This window comes from Notamacropus eugenii, chromosome 1 (genome assembly GCF_028372415.1).
Source record: "Notamacropus eugenii isolate mMacEug1 chromosome 1, mMacEug1.pri_v2, whole genome shotgun sequence".
Taxonomy (NCBI): Eukaryota; Metazoa; Chordata; class Mammalia; order Diprotodontia; family Macropodidae; genus Notamacropus; species Notamacropus eugenii.
Window position 1 is genome coordinate 191,418,108 of NC_092872.1, and position 20,752 is coordinate 191,438,859.

A 20,752-nucleotide genomic window follows, 5' to 3' on the forward strand; every position below is an offset into this window, starting at 1 on the left:
CTAGAAGAGACCCTCTGAGGTCCTCTTGTCCAGTTCCCATTTAGCTGGTGCCTTGGGAAGCTCAGTGACTTGCCCCTGGTAGTACATATTCTAAGTATCAGAGGTAGAAGCTGGGCTGCACCCTCAGGACTTCCTACTGTAGCTTGGCGCAGTAGATTCTGAGCTGGCCTCGAAGCCAGGAAGACCTGCGTTCTAGTGCTGCCTCACTAACACTGTATGACCTGAGACAGATCACTTGCCCACTCAGTACACTATGTTTAGAAGTTGCAAAGACAGCGCCATTTTGCACTGGTAGGAGTGCCTTCATCTAGGAATTTCCCGTGCCATTGAAATCACCGGTCTACTCCCTACCTACTCTTTCCTTATACTTGCACCATACATTAGGAGAAAAGTACTTTAAAATGACATATGAATTACTACATGTTTCATGCTAAATTACATACAAGGCATCCCAAAAGTCTTCATGAATCTTTAAGCTATTAAAGCTAACGGCTGCTCTAAGATTTTTGGGACATCCTTTGCTAAGCCCATGTATTTCTTATAGTTTATACTTTTTTTCAGAATGTTATTCTATATTGCCCAAGGACAGAGGACTCTTTGTTCGTTTGTTTGTTTCTCTGCCCCCTCTTTCTTCCCAATGACTAGTCATCTATAATCCCCACAATGCCTAGTAATTCAATTAAATAAAAACATTTTTTTCTAAGCCTCTACTGTACATAAAGGTCCTATTAGGTTCTAGGATTAGAAAAATGAAAAACCACAAACCCTGCCTTCAAGACGCTTATAATCCAATACATCATGAGATATATGCAAATAGCTATGATACACTTTGGAGCAAGGCTAAGTGCCTACTGTGTTCATTGTAGGCAGTAAATGATTTTGACTTAAGCTTGTAATAATCATGTAACCCCTACAGATGTTTTCTTCTGGTGCAATGTAATGACACATAAGATTTTGCTTATTCTATAAAATCTTTGCACTGATGCTTGATTCCTGAAGCCTTGGTTAGTTGGATTTGACTTAGTAAGACAGAGTAGCCAATATGTTTTATCTGTTACTTATTTTCTGTGACTTGCTATAACCGTCCCACCTCAAAACAAGAATAACAACAAACAGCGACCACACCATCCTGTTTGGAGACTCTTAATTGCTTCCTAAGTGCTCTCATCTTAAAATGTCAACCCCAAAGAAGAAGCAGTAATCAGATTGCACATCTTCTTCTCTAAAGGCCTAAATCTTTAGAAAGGTTATTATACCAGTCTGTTGAGGCATTTATTTTAAATGGATGTCTTCTTTCCTGGTTCTTCTGTAACTTCTCAAGTGAGCATCTTTCTTTCCCAATTCACCTTCCCAGAATTTTGGAACTTTAAAGTTATTCCTGGCCCAAACACGCTATTATATAGCAGTTGAGAAATGGTTTATGCAAGCCTGTAGCTCCCCCTCACCCATTAGGGGGGAGAAAGAGCCCCAGAAGCAGGGCAGTAATAAAAACCCTTGGCACTCCCCTGGTGCTGGTGGGCAGCACCGCAAACTTCACCCTCCCTTCTCTTTGAAAGCAATTCCTTTTCCTTGATGTTAATGCGAGTTGTTCCTTACTAAAAGTAATAAAAGGAAATGAAGACACATTCTAAAATGAAACTTGACTCTAATCCATTCATCATCTAATACCAGCCTCTTTATCTTCGCTGGTACCTAATCTGGTTAAATGTCCCTGTTGTAGGATTTTAGTGGAAATCCTCTACTGGGAATAGGGTTTTTTGCAATTGGATTACTCTCAGTAAATGGCCCAGTAGTTCGCTAGTTTCAGCTTAATTTTTTCTTTGTGATCTTGCTGGGCTAAGTTATCGTGAAACCCTGAATTATTAAGGGGGTAGGGTGTAAGAATAATTTTATGGGGACTTGCTATAGGAATGGAAAAAATCTTAAAAAAAAAACTTTCCTCTTGTCCCCCCTACCAATCATTAAAATGCCTATTTCTTGTTTTCCAGAACTGCCTTTTTAAAATGCATACCTTTTATTAGCACAATTCATCATCATCCAGTTAACTTATTAGTGTTCTCTGATGAATTCCTAATGAGCCTGGGCTGCTGTAATATGCATAAAATATGCAGGTGATTGCCTTGCAGTTTAGCAGTCCCCAGTAAAGTTCAGACTTGGAGTGGTGAGCAAGCAGGGCTTTTCATCCATGCTGTTTGTAAATGGCTACAGAATAGGGGGAAGATTTGGGGGAGCCAGGTTTGGGATCCAGGGCTGATGGGGGTGGGACAGAGACACGAGACCTCAGTCAGCCTCCTGGAAATGAAGGCTCCTCCTTCTCTCCCCTATCTCACTCCTTCCCCCCTCCCCCAGCCCCTGCCAGCTTTTATTGAGAAAAGCCCTTGCTCTCACATACTGCAATATCCTGGGTCAGAGAGATTAAAGTCAGCTGCTTCCCCACTTACTTACCCACAGGATAAAGTGCCAACTGATAGGATTTATGATGGGAAGAGGTGGGTGGAGATTTAAAATCCAGACCCAACAGAGAAGCAAAGATGGAACTGTGACAACCCATAAAAGGTGGCTGACGTGTTCTTTTTCAGGAGTTGGGGAGACAGTAGGTGACCAAGCAGTTTGGTTGTCCTGCTGACTTGGAAGCTGATGGGATGCTGCTGTTAATAATGTGTGTCTCTCTTCTTGTCTTTCCCTTTTCAGTCTAACAAAGTTCCCGTTGTGCAGCACCCTCACCATGTACACCCTCTTACGCCGCTTATCACATACAGCAATGAGCACTTCACCCCAGGAAACCCACCTCCACACTTACCAGCCGACGTAGATCCCAAAACAGGTAGGCCTTGGATGGACCCCACGACCCAGGAAGGGAAGGACCCAAAGGGGGACCTTATAACCCTGGGAAACAGGAGAGAAAAGAAATTGTTGGGTAGAAACAGTATAGAGAGGCATCAAGGCCTCAGGATGTGGAATGGGGAAAGCTCTTAGGAGTCAGAGTGAGGATAGCTTAGGTTTCCCCCCTTTGCCACTCTAGGAATGAAGGAAGGCCCTTCCGTTATCTCAGTTCTACTTGAATTTGTCCAAAGATGATGAATTTTTTATTTGCATTTTGGTTTGATAGAAGTGGATACTTTCATCGTGCTGCTATTCCTTGGAAGACTGAACTAAGTCATTTAATAGTTCAGGACATTGTGAAGTGACTGTTTTGGCTATTAAAGCCAAAGTCTTTGATTTGGCAATTGTGTCCTCTTTAGGTGGCTGACATATCTCTACTGCTCTGTCTCCAAAACAGACATGGAGAAAGATATCACCGGGCAAGCTGGTCCCACATCTTTGTAGCCTCTTGGGACTGTAGGAGTCTAGGGGTGGCCTATCCTAAAGGTAGTTACAGCAATCCTAGTACCTCCATCCTTCTCCCCAAAGCAACAGGATGTCTTCCAGTTCCTCAGGTAGCTAAGGTAGCGCAGTCACTTAGAAATTAACTGGGTGGGTGGTATATGGTTAGTCTCTGAGTCACCAACTTGTTAGAATCCTTTTTTGTAGTGGGATTGTGTTTTTCCTTTCCCCCCCATGGTACCATGGTTAATTGTTGTTTCTCATTTTATAAATAAGAAAACTGAAGTTTCCTACTTGCTATGCATTATTTCTTTGTATTTGAATAAAACACAGAAGATAATGTCCCCAGAGTTGCTCATTCAAATGATGGGCCAGGTTGATAGGAGAATTAGAATTTGCCAGCTTCCCAGTTCCCCATCCTGAGCCATGTTCTCAAAAAGCATAAGATGCCTTTTTGTGCCACGGTAACTACATCTCTTTCCATGGGCACATTTCATTTTTTCTGCGTGGACAACAAAAAGACAGAGATGATACTCTAGGTTTACTTCCTTGCATTGAAATGTCTAAGTAATTCTGTTGCTAACCTTAATTGTAAATAAATAAATAATACAGCAGGGGAGGCTTTCGGGAGGGTAGTTTACATCCATAATTTCTCTTTCCGTCTTGCATAAAACACTAGCTCGCTTCTTTTTTTATACTTCTGGTTAGTTAATTAGAAGGTTAAATTTAAAATGGTGATTACATGTCATTTTGTCAGAGGAATTGTTTGGGGCAGGGCTGATGTAGGCAGCCTATTTACACTGCTTCCCAACTGCCTCTGAATGAAGCCACACATTAGCTGGTTTTCACCAGCCTCGACCACTGGGCCTCCTTTTTAATTGCATTGGAACGCAGGCTGCACATGGCTGAAAGAGCCTGGCTTGCTGTCCCTGGGCACTGCGAGTGAATGGCAGAGTCAGCCCCTCATTTAAATAATGGTAGTACAGGGAATAGTTTTTAAATGGTTATCGTAAAACATATGATTAACGGCTGTAGAGTGTTTACTTTTCCTCTGTGAACATTCTTTCAAGTGTGCAAATGGCTCGCTGTATAGTTAAAGCCCAGTTAATCTGTTTGGTTTTTGTAATGGAGAGAAAGCAGTGTCCGCGTGAAAATGTCACACAGGGAGATTTAATTTAGAGATTAAAAGCTTCCTGAGTGAATTAAAAAAAGAAATAGTTTACAGCCAAGAATATGCTGCTCCTTCATTTCATGCTCTCTTTTTCAATTCTCCACTATTGTGCATTCACTTTACTACTTTCTCTCCCAGTCCCTCCCAGTCTCTCCTTGTCCTTCCCTCTCCCTGCCATCAATTTTGGTGCTTTCCATTGGATTTAGGGACATTATGACACTTGCTTCAACAGAACTCTGCAAAGTTCTTTTCCTAGTTTTTGGAGACTCCACCGAATCCATATTTTGTAATGATTCTTACCTATGAAATAAATCTTGTGATTGGTGCTGTACCCATTCAGCAGATGGAATCTTAACTGAGACACACAACAGACCGTGGTTCAATGAATTAAATGCAAGCCTCGTTATATTTTCTAATTAGTCTTCCCTTAATCCCTTGATTCTGATCCCACGGGCCTACAGATATATTCAAATATTCTGACATATTCAAATATATACCTTCAAGTTGATTGGGAGTACATTAAAAATCATCTTTATATCAACAAATACCTTTAAAGCACTGTACTTGAGAACAAAGTGACATTCTTCAGGCAGTGGGAAAAATTCAAAAGCTAACATTTAGAAAATTCACGTGAAATGGGACCCTAAATCTAGGCTTAGAAGTGACTCAAAGAGATTAGAAAACTGAGGTCCAGGGAGATTGTAGTCTGCCCAAAGTTACCTCGTGGTATACCTTAGGCTGGATTTGAACTCAGTTCTTCTGATTTGAGAGCCAGTGTTCTTTTTCCCTAAGCTATCTCCTTACAGGAGGGAAACAGGCAAAAACACAAGCCGAGCAGTTTCAGTGGGAAGCCATATAAGTAAAGTCTTTGTAGCTTTACTAAAGAAAAAAAGTGGAAAACAAAGATGAGATTGGAATCAAAGCAAACTAAATTCAGTAGTTAGTCTAGAGGGAAGTTCATAAGAACTATAGGAGATTTTTATTCCTTCCTCCTTATTCTCTTTCCTCCTTTGCCTTTCTCTTTCCTTTTCCCCATCTTCCTTTTCTACCTCTTAGTCATCCTCCTTCATTCTAATTCCTCTTTCTCTCCCCTGCTTTTCTCTGTCTCTCCTTTCTCGTGATTATAATTTATGATTTTTTTTCTCTCTTTCTAGGAATTCCACGACCTCCACATCCTCCAGATATATCTCCTTATTACCCGCTATCGCCTGGCACCGTAGGACAAATCCCCCATCCGCTAGGATGGTTAGTACCACAGTAAGGAGTTCCATTTTTTTATTTCCATTTCTTTTCTTTTAATATGGATGTAATTTATTATTCTTAAATAAGAAAGGGGAGGACAAAGTATGGAAAAGAATGTTTGCTAAGTGGCCCCTTGGGAGGAAAGCCAAAATCAGTATAAAATAGGGGAATGGCTCTTGATTCCTGGCCATGGAACAACCATTCAGCTGGTGGAAAGGAATGTCTCATATCTCATTGGAATTTCTGCCAGTTGGGTGGCTTAGTCTGCTTTGGAAAAGCAAAGCTTGAATCCTTAACCATTTTCTGAGGCCAAACTGAAGAATGAAGTTCAGAGGCTTCTCAGTGCCTGGAGAGAGCCTCTGTTGTTCACCAGCCACCCTTTCTCCATTTACAAGTTGCATTCTGCATTAAATTTTATTTTGAACGTTTTAGTTATAATAGCAATAAGAACAATATTTCGTGTTTATCTAGTGTCTACCACATGTCAGGCACTGCACTAAGTGCTTTACAAATACCTCCCTTGATCCTCACGACTGTCCTTAGGAGGTAGGTGCTATTATTATCCCTATTTTAGAGTTGAAGAAGTCGAGGCCAACAGAGGCTAAGTGATTTGTCCAGTATCCTATAAGCGTCTGAAGCTGCATTTGAACTCAGGTCTTCTTGACTTCAGAGCTAGCACTCTGTTCACTAGCTGCTTACCTCCCTATTTATGTTGATCGCTGGAAAATGGCCATTTCAAAGGGGAAAAAAATTTCTGTGGACCAGGAAGTTCTGCCTGTTAGGAAACAATATGTTAGGGGAGGGAGTCCCACCAAGGAGAGATTTCACCTAAACCTAGCAGACTAAGTGGGCTCAGTCCATCCCCATCAGCCCCCTCCTACACACATCGGTGCCCTTTATAGTCTTCCTACTTGAAAATAATAGCTGATTTTTATTTAGAACTTTAAGGCCTGTATACCACTTTATACACATTATCTCACTTCATCCTAGTAGTCCTGGGAGAGAGAGGCTCGTGGGCTTGTTTTTTTCCCCTTGTGGGGAAAGGGAGTGAAATCTGCATGTGTGATTTCTTCAGTACGGAAACTGCCTTTACCAGTGCTCAGTGTAGACTGACAACTCATCTGTAAATGATTGACCTCTAGGGTTGACCATTATCCTCACCACACATTTATCAAGTGCCAACGGTGTGCCAGGCACCGTGCTAAGCATTAATGATACAAAATAAAGCAAAAATGTCTTGTTCATCATCATCCAGTTATTGATTGAGTCAGAAGCAAGATCTGAACCCCTCACCCTCTGGACACTCTCAGTGTAAAAGTACTACAGATATTCTTATCCCTAGGAGGCAGTATCACATAATGGATAGAAAGCTAGCCTCAGCATCAGGAAGTCTTGGGTTCAAGTCCAGTCTCTGACACCGTGTGCTGGCCGTGTGACCTACAACAAATCACTTGGTGGTTGTTGTTCAGTCATGTCCCACTCTTTGTGACCCAGTTTGGGGTTTTCTTGACAAAAATAATGGAGTGGGTTGCCATTTCCTTTTTCAGATCATTTGATAGATGAGAAAACTGGGGTAAACAGGGTGAAGTGACTTGCCCAGGATCCCACAGCTAGTGAGCATCTGAGGTCAGATTTGAACTCAGTTCTTCCTAACTCTATGCCAGATGCTCTATCCGGCGATCCCCTTAGCTTTACTGAACAAATCATTTTAACTCCTCGATTTTCTGGGCAACTCTCTGTCCCTGAGCAGGTGCTGTTCTGTATTGATGAAAGGATTTCCTCATTGGAATCTTCTTTTTGTCAACGAAACCATAGAACCATCTTGTGGGGGGAAGTGGGAAGATTCTCCCTCTATTGCAGAGAAGGAAATTGGACCTTACAGAGTTAAAGGGTTTGCCTTCAGTCATGGCTGCTTAGTAAGTTTCAGAGTTAGGACTTGGACCTAGGTCTCTTTTAAGTTCAAAGCTCTCTTTTTTGACTCCAAATGTTTTATGATCCAATAACAAATTCTGAATATTAAATTCAGTAATAATTGCATTCTCTCCATTGTCCTTTTGGGGAGACAGGGAGAAGTATGATTAGCAGTTGACCCATTTATTCTTAAAAGGGGCTGGCCAGTCCTAGCAGATGATCCTGGCATCACTGCCTCCCCATGCTCAGCTGATGGAGAGATGTTTGAAGGCTAGATAAAAAGGAATAGCCAACTCAGGCAAACCTCCATCAGAAAAAGTTGTGGGTCTTTCATGAGGAAGCTATTTTGCGCGTTGCTGTATTTTTTAATTATTGTAATGAGGTGTGATTGTCTATTGGTTACCCACAATTCTTCTTGGGGACTCTCCCCCCCGGTAACTCTTGTCAACACTTGTTAATTTGACAAAAGGCTACAAATTAAGCTCTGTTAATTTAATGTTTTCTCACCGAGATCTAAATACCGAAAGAGGCCCAAAGCGCAACTGAAGTCCTTTGATTCACTGTACTTTATTTTGGTATAAATTTACATTCATTATTGTTTTCCTTTGGATGTGTAGCCCTCAATTAGTGTGATGGCTCCATTAAAGCAAGTGAGACTTCGCCTTTAATTATTACAACAAAACACCTAGTTTCAGCTTGGGGAGAGGGTCTCTATTGACATAAGCAGAGGTTATAAAATTTAATTAGCCATTCCTATCAGATTTATGGCATTCAAATTGTTCTGTGGTTCTTCCCTTTGATCCTTGCTGTACAATCCCCAAGATTTTTGTTCTGATCAAATGAGAATAAAGCTTACTGTGCAGAGAGAAGTTTTCCTCCCCCCCTTTTCCTTCTTCCTCTACTCCCCCCCTACTTTTTTCCTTTTTCTCACTTTTTCCTCCCCTTTTCCTCTTTCTAGGCAAGGTCAACCAGTTTACCCAATCACAACGGGAGGATTCAGGCATCCTTATCCAACAGCTCTGACTGTCAATGCTTCCATGTCAAGGTGAGTTCAAATAATCGAGGTCCTGATACCCAGGGCATTGTGGGACTTCTCAGAATGTTCTCTAGTATCTTGTTTCATCTAGGAAGGGATGCTCAATGTGTATCTGAAAACAGTTAGTAGTTAATGATATGACCTAGGTTCATGTTAGAGACACTCCCAGGCCAATAATGGCACCATTAAGATTGCACTGAACTCTCAATGTGGGTTCTTGTCTGTCTGTGTCTGTCTGTCTCGCCGCTGATAGGTGATCTGATATTGTGTCTGTAATCTGTTTGTCTAAGGCAGCTCATTGAGCAGTGTAGAAAATGACATTAAAGGAACAGGAAAGAGAAGTCATGACTTACAGGCTTTTTTAGTATGTCTTCTCTGTAGCCTTGGACTATTTGAGAAAGGGAAGGGGTGGAGGTAGTTTTATTGTTATGCAAGCAGGATTCCAGAAAAGGTTATTGGGCTTTTTTCAAAGCCCAGAACCCTGAGAATCTACATTAAAGGCCTGCCTACCCCTCTAAAATTTCAGAAGAAGAAGATTTCAGTATGTATCTACATGGGAATATATATTGTATATGTCTTTATTTTTCTTTCCCATATTCCCTCTGTCTTAGCTCCAATTAATTCTAGCTGATTTTCCAGTGGTTGCTAGTTTATTTACAAACTGGTTGGCAGCACTATGTTTAAGTAATCACTAATTACTCCTAATGATAGTTTTATTTTCTGTTCATCTGATTTTCAGTCAAGTTAATTAAATCGGTGGAGGTTTAGACTTTCCTGATGGGCTGAAACAGCTAATCCATTTTGATGATGGCACATAATTAAGTTAGCATGCATTACATGGCAGGGATACTGTCCCTCCGTCTCCTCCTCCAAGCTGTGTAGCTAGCACATGAAATTGGAGGACAGAGGAAGGTTTGGAGAGAGGATAGGAATGCTTGCCTCAGGTATAGAAAAGTGATGGGGTGCTGGTGGTCTGAGAGGATTATGTGACAGTCCCTTGAATTGAACTCTGTACAATTAATTAAAGGTAAAAGTTTTACATGTCCCAAATCATCATGTTTCACCATCTCAATTTGTATAGGAAAAAGAGAACTAATGAACACACACGCATATCTAAAGGAAGAGATAGATAAGTAGTTTTCTTTTAAGTGGTGCCCAAGAAGGCATATGATCCCTTAGGAAGTTCAAATAAATGGGGAAAGACAAAAGAGGGAAACTCCCTCTGAAAAAGCTGGTGAAAAAGCTCGCCATCTCCCACTCCTGAATTTTATTTTGATGGTCATGGGAATTTTTGATTGTTTATTTAATGAATTCCAAAGGCTGAATGAGCTTCATTAGTTATAGGATATGAATCAGAGTGGACTTTATGGATTAAATGATTCTTTATGGGGTTAGTCTGAAATTTTAGGGGAACTGGGGAAAAGGGGTAGAAGGAAGGGTTAGGGGAGAACTGGGGAAGGGAAAGTCTATTCCCCAGGTAGACCTTATGAAAGGTACCTAGTTAAAAAGAGTATACAGCAAATTAAATACATTATTGTCGTAATGGGCCGACAGAAGTACAGGTCTATTATACTTATGGCAGTTATAGGAAATGTAGGCAGCGTGCCCTGTTCCAGAATCCCCTTTGATATTCGTTCCATTGAGCAGCGGGGCCAGGACTTCTCAGAATTAAGTGATGGGTCATTATACTTTAAACACCACGGAGAAGCCTAGATTGGCAATTAAACAGCACTTGCTGACACTCACTTGTGCCACCCTGTGACCCCCTTTAGATTGAGATGTTGGAGCTCGGGGCCCTCAGCCTGCTAAATTGGTGCAAGGCGCTCCTCCTGACGAGAGCTGGCTCTGAAATCTGCCGGCTTCAAAGGGAGCAAGATCATGTATAAACCATAATGTGGGTGCACCGTGGCTCAAAAAAAATAAGGCAGGAAGAGATGAAATGTTACAAGTGCAAGGGGGGGAATGAGAGAATAATGACAAATCTAATGCAACTCAAAGCAGGATTGTTGCACGGGAAAATGCATCCTACTGCTTGTGCATAAAATCAAGGCAGGCAGATGACATCCAGTTAACAGAAACATGTCAACAGTGAAGCAAAGTGAGGCTGAGTAAGAGGGAAGCCCCTGAGACAGCCAGAAACAAAAATTAGTTGTGCTTAACAAGTTAAGGCTCATCATTATATTCTGGCTTGGAGCCATAAAAGCAGACAGGGGTATATAATGAGCTACTTAGAATTTTTAGGGTGTTTATTTCATTTCATGAGATAGTTGTCGGCAGAAGAGTTTCTTAAGCAAAGGTGTGCATCCTCTCGTTCGCTCTCCTTTGCCCCCTCTGTCTCGGTCTCTTTCTCTCTTTTCCACATACTTGTGTTGATAGGGATGGATGTAGATTTTTAAGTGTTTATTCTTCCACAGCCCCTGGAACCTCCTTTCTTCCCTGTCCTCCCCTTGAAATATAATCAGTCCTTGTGGCCTTTTCCTCTTCTATGCATATTCTTTCTCTCATTTCTTTGCATACCTGTCCCTACTCACTCTTGTCTAATCCAAGAAGGGAATAGAGTGTACTTACGTCATATCCGACTTCTGATGTTGACGGCAAAGGCAAGTCCTCTGCCCAAGCACTTCCAGGGACGCGTATTCTTATTTCCATTATCCCCAAGGCCCTGAAGCAGTGTAGTGGAATGGGGTGAGGCCACGGGCTATTGAGACTTTAAGTCTCTTTGATGGTATCCAGTGGTTAATGGCTATTTCTAAGTGAAGGATCACATCAGGTTACAATCCAATCAATCATTTTCGAATTTTGACATGCCCCCAAAGAGTTCAAGTTTTTTTCCCCAATGCTTGGGAAATTTTCCTATTCAAAAGCCATCTCATCATCATATAAGTTTCAGTTTAGAAGTATGGCTAAACAGCCTAGGAAAGAAGACTGTGATTTAGAACTCGGAAGTCAGAAAGCCAGACTCTTTTCTTTTTAATTCCCTTGATATTGTGGCATTTAAAATGATCAGATGACCCCTTTGCAATTTGTAAATAGTACTTTCATTTTCATTGTTGCTCAAAATTAAGGTAAGTTATACTACTTTAATTAAATGGAAACTGTTTTAGGTACAAATCATTCATGACACATGATCTAGAGAACATGTTTTAAAATTATCATCAAAATAAAATTTCATACTTATTGGTGATAGTAATCTCCTACTTCTGTCTAGGATAGTTTAGATCTAATTCTCTAAATCTGAAATTGATTACCCAGCAGAACTGAGGAGAATTTTTCATCTTGTCAGTGTGGTATATGTTTCTGTAGAAACTTTTTGGCTTGTTTTACTTAAATGAATTCAGTGGATGACTTGGGCTTGGAGAGAGAAGAAGAAATGTTTTTCTTTCACACCTAAACTCCTCTGAGGTACTTATTTGTAGAAATTGGTGAGGTTTGCCAGGGTACCGCCTTTTTCTTGTGAGACTATACCATTTTTGCCCTCCTACCCTTACCCTTTGTCTCCTTTATCCTTTAGAAAAGTTGTATAAAAATATTGACCCTTCCAAGCTGAATATACATCGCAGTGTACCCGTTTGGTAGATGTTGAGAACTGCTTGTCCTGATTTTAGCTTCCTTAGTTAGTATACTCATGCCTTATAAACTGATTTTTGAAATTAGAAAATTGTCTTTCACTTTTGCCTATTGTATGTACTTAATAATGATTGCTGAATTTGAGTCTCTTTAGCTCAGTTTATCATTTTGTTAGAGTATGTAAGGATACAACCATTTTGTACCCACTGAAGTGCTTAAAATAATTTTCCACGTAAAAAGTAAGAGGATAGAAATTAAAGTCATGCCTACATTATTTGAACTGTCACAGTTTTCGTTAGTTAGTATGTCTGAAGACACTTGTGTTAATCATTTTGAAGGACCTCTTCATGCACATGCAGCATATTTTAAAAACAGAAGAGATTTAGAAATTTGCGAATTTAAATGTAGAGCCTCATTCAGGTAATCGTACATATATATGGGTGGGCTAAGTGTTATCATTTCTAAGCATCTTTACCATTTTTAATCTTTATCATCTTAAAATATTTTCCTCTTATGTGGACAGAGGCTCATAATGTGAACTAACCGATGAGAATCATTTCTCCTTCCCCCCCAAACTCTCTCGGGGGAACCCCTTACTCCCCACTAACCCTGCCAAAGTAGTAAAGTACAACTGTTCAGCAAGAACAAAAAGAGATTCTATTGCTCCATCAACAGAGTAAGGTCTAATGAGGTATGAACAGCATTGTCAAAAATGTGTGTAAATTCCAGCAGTGTTAATATTTTATTTAGCTGTCAATATACAACAAAAGATTTCATCCTTAATTCCAGAACTGATTAGGACTGTGAAATTGGCTTTTTAGTTGCCACTAATAATAAGAAAGTGGACGTGTTGTTTCCGGCAGGTAGCTTATATCCTACTTTTCCGCCCAAGTACATCAGTTGAATTTGTCTTTTGTTAAAGATGTTAAAAATCATAATGCCTCGTGTCAGTAGCAATAATGAAGGGGAAGATTGGCTTTAATGACATTATGAGAATCATTATGTTTAATTTATCGCTAATTAATGCTGACAGGTTTCATATGCTTTGGGTAGCTTTCATGTGCTTGTTACATGCTTTTTTTTTTTTTAAATCTGTGTGTGCATATCCCTCCCCATTCATTCATTTTTATTCTGACGATTTACACAGCTTTTTGTCTTCTAGGTTTCCTCCTCACATGGTCCCACCACATCATACTTTACACACAACTGGAATTCCTCATCCAGCCATAGTCACACCAACAGTCAAACAGGAATCTTCCCAGAGTGATGTTGCCTCACTCCATAGCTCGTAAGTGTTGACTTTTTATTTCTTCTTCACCAGTATGTCCTGTATACTGTTGCTGATTGTTTTTTCAAAGTGGGTTTGACTCCTGTTAAATATCCATTCTTTGGAGGCTCTACATGGTTTATTTATTTATTTTGATGTGATAAGGGCCGTCTTGTTGATTGTGTCCACTGTGTGAGAGAATAGAAGTACTTTTCAAGCATGTGGAAGGTCCAAGATTTATAACTACTTCTCTGCTCCCTAATCTGTTCATTGGACATTTGGGGTTTTGTTTGGAAGGAAGGAGGAAAGTAGCTTGCTGGGGAATATGCGGAGTAAATGCATGTGCCTTCCCAAACTCAAGGCTTTAGGAAAACTTTTCATATTTAGGAAACTTTCAGATATGCTTACCAAAAAAAAGTCTTATTTTTTCCTAACCCTTTGGGTTATTTTAATAGTTTTGAGCGCAGCTCATTATAGGCTCTTTTGTTTTGTTTTGTGTTGTTTTCCTTGTGTCCCCGGAATTAGTTATAAGGGAACTGGTGGAATTAGAAGAGTGGGCCGAGGGAAGCCAGGCTGAGAGAGTCATTACCAGGGTATGTGTTTGTCTTTGTTTATTCTCTAAACATACAGGAAACATCAGGACTCCAAAAAAGAAGAAGAAAAGAAAAAGCCCCACATAAAGAAGCCTCTTAATGCATTCATGTTGTATATGAAGGAAATGAGAGCAAAAGTTGTAGCAGAATGTACATTGAAAGAAAGCGCAGCCATCAACCAGATCCTTGGTCGAAGGGTAGGTGACGGATGACTTCCCTAGGACAGGGGAGAGGGAGCAGTGCAGTAGAGACATAAAGAAGCTGGCCCATGAGGGTGGAGGAAAGAGCCAGAAGAGTGGGGGTTTTGGACAAGCTGCTTTTCCTCCCAGGTTCTAGTTTTAATTTCTTAATGTCCCATGAAGGTTGTAAGTATGTGCTGGAAGAAGAAGCTGGAATTCAGCATTTTATTACTATTCAGTGTCTTCCCTTCCTTCTCCCCAAAACAATAAAGGACAGAACAGTCTAAATGACAGAATGAATCTCATCTGAGCTGTCCTGGCCAAGCCCAGGGTCTTAGTGAAACATAAATACATAAGGCAGTGCTATTTGTGAATGTCCGGAAAAATGAAGATTTCTCATGTGCAATGGCTGTTGTCCATGTGGCGACGTTTTGATTTCCTCTTTGTCTCTCCCCATCCCTTTGACCCCTGACCCTGCTACAGTGGCACGCGTTATCCAGAGAGGAACAAGCTAAATACTACGAGCTTGCAAGAAAGGAACGACAACTCCACATGCAGCTCTATCCAGGCTGGTCCGCACGGGATAACTATGTAGGTGGCTATGTAGGTGGCTATTTTTTTTAGTAGTAGAGTTTGTAGAGAAGCACCTATGCTGGAAAACGTCCATTGAATTTGCTTGCCTGAGCACGTTCCAGACCACATTAGGACTTATTGGGGTTGCTTAGGAAGGGACCCTTCTAATTTCATTCTGGGTGTCCATGGGAATGTTTTGACCTTCATCTCTAAATGAGAACAAGGATTTGTCTTGATGTTTGCCATGACTGATACCCTGGGGGGGGCGGGGTTTGGATAGGAACAGGGGTAGGGATAACTCACATAGGAGAAAACATTTTGATATTGATCTGTTTAGTTGACTTTATGAGGCCTCATAAGGCCTTTGTAAAATAACCCATATGGCGGCCCTTCTCAGTCTTGTGTTGGAGTTGTCAGTTGCGTATGACAGCTCCTTTAGCCCAACCCGTGCTTCTCAAGGGAAAATGAAACAGTGACTTTGGCATTGACATGATGGAAAATGGAAGGATGCTTATTTCTGTTTTCAAAGATATGATGAAGATGTGGTTCTACTTAAGGTTTACTCCCCTGAGGTAAACTGAATGACAACATGTTTTGGGGTGCATGTATGTTGCAGTGTTGTCAGTGATGGGGCCCACCTTCAGGACAGATTATCTCCTGGGTTTCTATCATCGGCTGTCTTGATTTTTCAAGGAAGATCACTAATCCACTAAGCTTTCGTTGATGTTACTTTCCACCTTTGTACACTTTGTGAAAGTCTTCATTTATTTACTTCTCTTAGGTTGGACTCAGGGACTACCTTCTACTCCTGTATTAACTTCATTCTTGAATTCCTGTATTCATTATTGTGACTCCTTGGAATCTAAAGTCCTTTCTTTTTTTGGAGGGGGGGGTGCAAAATTTTGTGTTAACATTTGGCCTTCTTTGAGTGACTTATCATCTACTGTTCTTTAATAGTTCCTTTCATTTGCTCTTAAAACCCAGTACTACTTTCCCCTCCTCTCCTATTTTTGCCATGCTTAATAAGTAGCCTTACCACGTGCTCCAATTCAGATATGCATTTCTTAATGATCTAATCCAGGCTCTGTCACTTGTTGGTATGACCTGTATTAGATTATTTCTGCTTGGCTAGGCCTCAGTTTACTCCCTTTTCAAATAACAGGGTTAGATTCCAGAATCTCATCTAGGGCCGATATTCTCTCTGCCTTGTGTCTTATGCAGATGTGATTATATGTGATAATTGCGTGAAAACTGAAGGTTACCTTCTAGGGTCTGAGAAACAACCAGACTTAGTAATGGAGAAGGATTAGTATCAATATTAATAAGAATGAGTATTAGGTCTTTTCTCTGAAGGGTATGAAAAATTGGACTTAATTTATACATTGATACTGTAATCATATTTAGGGATAGCTATAAATTTTGTGTGTATGTTTGAAATGACCCAAGGCTGTATTTACATGGCTATTCATTATTATAGAAATTAAAATAAAGAAAGTCATTCTAACGAAATGTGTTCACTAGAGAACCTATTGGAACAAGTCCTATAGGAAGAGCTCTTGGACTCTGCTTCTCATCCTGACTTTGTCACTGTGACTTTGGGGAAGGCACACAACCAGTCTGGGCCTCAGTTTTCTTCTCTGTACAATTTGTGTGTATAGGGGAGGGGGGGATTTGGATTAGATGCTTCCCTAGGCCCCCTTCTCTGTTGAAAGTTTTGTGATCTTAGGATCAGTTTCAGTTGAGATGGCAGAATTGAAATGACTTCCCACTGGGTAAGACAGTCATACCTTCCTTTGGCAGCTTAGAAAGGCCTTTGCAATCTTCCTCCCCCTCCACCCCCCCCATGCCCTCTCCTCTGTAAGCACACAGCACCTTGGGTCTGGTCACCCATCTCCCCATTGTACCCTGCCCACTTGGTGTACTGTCAGTGAAGCTTTTGAGACCATGGGGTTGAGTAGCTGTTAGCACGAGTCCCCAGTCTGAATTCCTCCTGAGAGTTGAAACAGGAATTAGTGTGAGGACCTGAGCAAAAGCTTTAAAAGAAGTTTTAAGAAATGTGTGTCACTGACAGATGGGCATGTGCAGTGTCTTAAATGTTGGGGACCTTTACATTTGTCCCCAGCATGTGTGCACTGTCAAACCCTTTCTTCTAGAGCTGAAAGGAAGAGGATGAGAAGGCTAATGCTTCCTCACAAGCTTGATGTGCTCTCCCCACCTGACCCTGAGGTAGAGCCTTCCAGCAGCAGGAGAGCTCCATAGCCTTGGATCACACAGCCATATCACTTGCAGGGCTGCTGCCCTTCACCCCCTCCCCCGCACTCCCACCCCACCTCTTGTCAAGAGCTCTTGGAGTTGACTTCATGTCTCCTGCCTCCTACGGACACCTGTTCTTTGAGCAATCTAGAATGGAACCATGGGAAGAATCCAAGCCCAGGTTGTTCAGAGCTCGCCCCTCAGACGGCAGAAAGGCAGTAAGGAATCACAGAGTCAGCCCTTTGAGGCCGTGAGACCTTGGGAAGGTCACTTCCCCTCTTTGATCCTCAGTTTCCTCATCTGTAAATTAGGAGATTTGAACCCGATGCTCTCAATAGTACCTTCCAGTTCTAACATTCCATGACTCTGGGAATCATTTCATATGATTTTCCATGCGAGCCCCCTTGACTTATGTCTATGAGAAGTCAGTAACTTGTTTTCTTGATGTGGTTGATTCAGGAAAGAGTCAGAATGACTTTAGTTCAGTTTTGCTCTGTGACTGTGGTTTTATACTAGAGCTATTAAAAGACTAGATAAGTTTAAAGTGGGGAGATAAATAACCATGCATAACAGGAGCTCTTATCCTGTTTTCTGCCATCCCTAATCCCACCCCTATATGCCATGGGCTGCTATCAGCAGCCCTACTCCTCCCTACCCCCCCAATCTGTAACAATAGCTTTTTGCCTTATGAGTAGGCCTTCTTCAGCTTCGGGTGATAAAGCTGTAAAACATCTCCTTTTGGACCTTACCTCTTGACCTTTTCACCCACTGTTAACCAGGAGGCTTCCTGAGATCACTTTGCCAGGATGGGGCACATTTATAAAGAGATGCAGATTCTTTAAGGGATTATCCCAAGTCATCCTCATGGCTCCTGTTGCTAAATGGTATGAAATGCTGTTCATGTTCCTAGTCATCGGGAATGTGATGTTAAGGAGGCCGTAGTTATACATTCAAATCCCCGCTGTGGGTTGAAGTAGGTGGGCACATTCGAATCCAGTCTCATATTCTGTATGTCTTGCTGTTCTCTGCTCATAGCATCCCATCTCCCACCCTTCCACAGGCACCAGCACCACCTCAAGTGCCATTTCCCGCCTTTCTGGTCCCCTCCTCCCTTTCCACCATTATTGTCAGTACTCCCTGACCCCTACTCGCTGCCTAAATACTTGGTATTTACTTTATGTTTATCTGTGTATGTATATTGTTTCCTTGACATGGAATGAAGTTCTTATTTTGTTGTTGCTTTTTCTGCCTTTCTGTCCCCACTCAGTCAATCAGCAAGTCTTTATGAAGTGTCTGTGATGGGCCAGGTACCATGTGAGGTTCTGGGGGATACATCATACAAGAAAGGAAACGGTCCCTGCTGACAATGCCTTCCTAGCACAGTATCTGGCACACGCGTAGTTGTGTGATTAATGCTTGCGGAATGGAACCAAAGAGCCTAGAAAACAATGAAAGGGAAAAAGAAAGAAAGAAGTCCAGAGCTTCATTCCCCCAAGATCTACTTGAGATAATAGGTCCTTTCTTTCTTGTGGAGCCCTTATTCTGCAGTGTGAGATAGCTGCTGAGGGCTCACCCTTCCATGGTTCTCTTTAACGTCACCATTCAATGATTTTCATTACGTTCCCACATTTTCCCATGGCCACCAAAACACACAGTTCCTGCCTTCTAGGAGCCTGTACTCTGACGCTTAACTTAATCATGGGCCTGGGTTACAAATCCAGCACTGACCATTGCTTAGAGGTGTGTTGTCAATGTATTTTTGCATAATAGGAAGAAGGTCTTTCCCATCCGTTAATAGGCCTGTGTGACCTGCTTGAGTTATATGGAAGCTTGACTCACATGAGTCTGGTGGGGGAGGAGCTTACCCAGCGGGTAGAGCAGGAAGGGTAGGGCAGAACTGAGAGGAAGTTGGATACAGTGGTTAGAGCTGAGGGAGAGAGAAGAAGCAGGCAGCAAGCTGTGAGTGTTTGTGGGAAGGTCCTAGCAGGGGGAAAGTTTAGGGATGGTGGTGCCTCCTGCATTGTTATTGCATATAGATTTTTTTTTTGTTGCTATGGTGGATTTGGCTTTCTGGTATCTGAATAAATGTTTTGGTTTTGTCTTCCATGTGGAGAGTCTGTTATATTTTGTGATTCAGAATTATGCTGCCATATTCATAGCTGTGAATATAGCATTGGTGCCACAGGAGGTAGAAGAAGTTCTGAGCTCCTTTTTAGTGTGCCTAGGAGGAGTAAAAATGATGAAAGCTACAATGCTCAGCTGAGCTTTCCCTCAGTCTCCCATATGGGTCACCTGAATACCTGAAGAGAGCTCTGCTGCTGCTTCTAAGGCAAGTAGAAGAAAGAAAAGAAGGAAGCAAGCGTTTATATAGTGCTTACTGTGTGCGAGGTACTTCACAAATATTACCTCCCTTAATCCTCACAACAACCCTGAGAGGTAGGTACCATTATAATACCAAAATAGGGACTATATAATTAATTTCTATTTTGCAGTTGAGGAACCTGAGGCAAACAGAGGTTAAGTTACTTGCTCAGGGTCACACTGCTAATGAATGTCTGAGGCTGAATTTGAACTCAGATCTTCCTGACTCCAGGCTTAGCACACTATTCCACTATCTATACCACTTAACTCCCTAGTAGGGTGTGAGTTGCTCCCTGAAGAGACAAGAGAAATCAGGAGTGTGAACATTACGTGCCAAGAGGCCCATGGGAGTTTGGATTTTGTCATCACAAAGAATACTTTCTCCTTCTGGAAAGAAATTCCATTCAAGCTCAAATCCCAAATAAAAATTATGGAAGTTTTATCTCAGAGAACTAATGAAAGAGATTTTTTTATCCTAGCAAAAAAACTTGCGCCATGATCCCTAGTCATAGCTCTCTGTGTAATTTCCATCCTAAGGAGGACCAGTTCTTCTTGGAAGACGTCTTGTCAAGCTCTGGCTTTCCTTGGCCTTTTTTGAGTTCTCTGCAGGTTTTCTCCCCTGGCTTATATCAGCAGACACAGAGGTGCTTCAGGAAAGGAGGTCATTTGAATGCTCTGAAAATAGTGAAAGTAAACTATCTCACTTACTTACTCTGCCACTCACAACCTTTGTTTTGCTTCTATTTACACATTTTTGCCTTACACCGCACTTGTTTGGAATAGTGGGCTAATGAGGCCAAGGTTGCGGGTGTTCAAAACTCAGGAAATGGCAGTGAACATCACATATGTGGGAGGGGGCCCTTCGTGCTATAGCCTCACCTGTCTCATCAGTAGGGAAGCGGACAGGTTGAATGAAAAATGAGAATAACTCATACAATCATAGGCGCTATAGAAAAAACCTCAGGAGGCATGTTATCTAATACCTTTCCCCATACTGGAATCGCATCTATAATGCTACCTTGGGATCATCTACCTCTCTTACCCAATACCTCTTGTGATGAGAAACTTACTACCTCCAGACATTTTGGACAGCTCTTGAAGTTAGGAAATTCATTTTTATATTGAACCCAAATCTTTTGTAATTTTATTAGTTCTATTAAGCAAAATAAGTCTCCTCCATGGGGACAAAATGAAAGAAAATCCACTGAAGTATTTGAAGACTTTGTACCCCTAAGTTGCTCGACTCGTTATTGGTTAATAGAAAAACAAGAACAT

General features: G+C 41.4%; 1 protein-coding gene across 44 annotated transcripts in view; it reads left to right on the plus strand.

Annotated features, from left to right (window-relative positions):
* TCF7L2 (transcription factor 7 like 2) overlaps window positions 1–20,752 on the plus strand; it is a 235,416-nt gene that overhangs the window by 203,529 nt on the left and 11,135 nt on the right. For 13 of the 44 annotated variants that reach the window (XM_072622707.1, XM_072622871.1, XM_072622768.1 and 10 more), the window contains 6 exons: window positions 2,692–2,824; window positions 5,650–5,752; window positions 8,607–8,693; window positions 13,414–13,539; window positions 14,149–14,308; window positions 14,774–14,881. In XM_072622707.1, the coding sequence (XP_072478808.1) occupies window positions 2,692–2,824; window positions 5,650–5,752; window positions 8,607–8,693; window positions 13,414–13,539; window positions 14,149–14,308; window positions 14,774–14,881 (717 nt within the window). Of the gene's footprint in view, window positions 1–2,691; window positions 2,825–5,649; window positions 5,753–8,606; window positions 8,694–13,398; window positions 13,540–14,148; window positions 14,309–14,773; window positions 14,894–20,752 lie in introns of all 44 variants that reach the window. The other 31 variants (XM_072622679.1, XM_072622746.1, XM_072622837.1 and 28 more) reach the window with 7 other exon arrangements.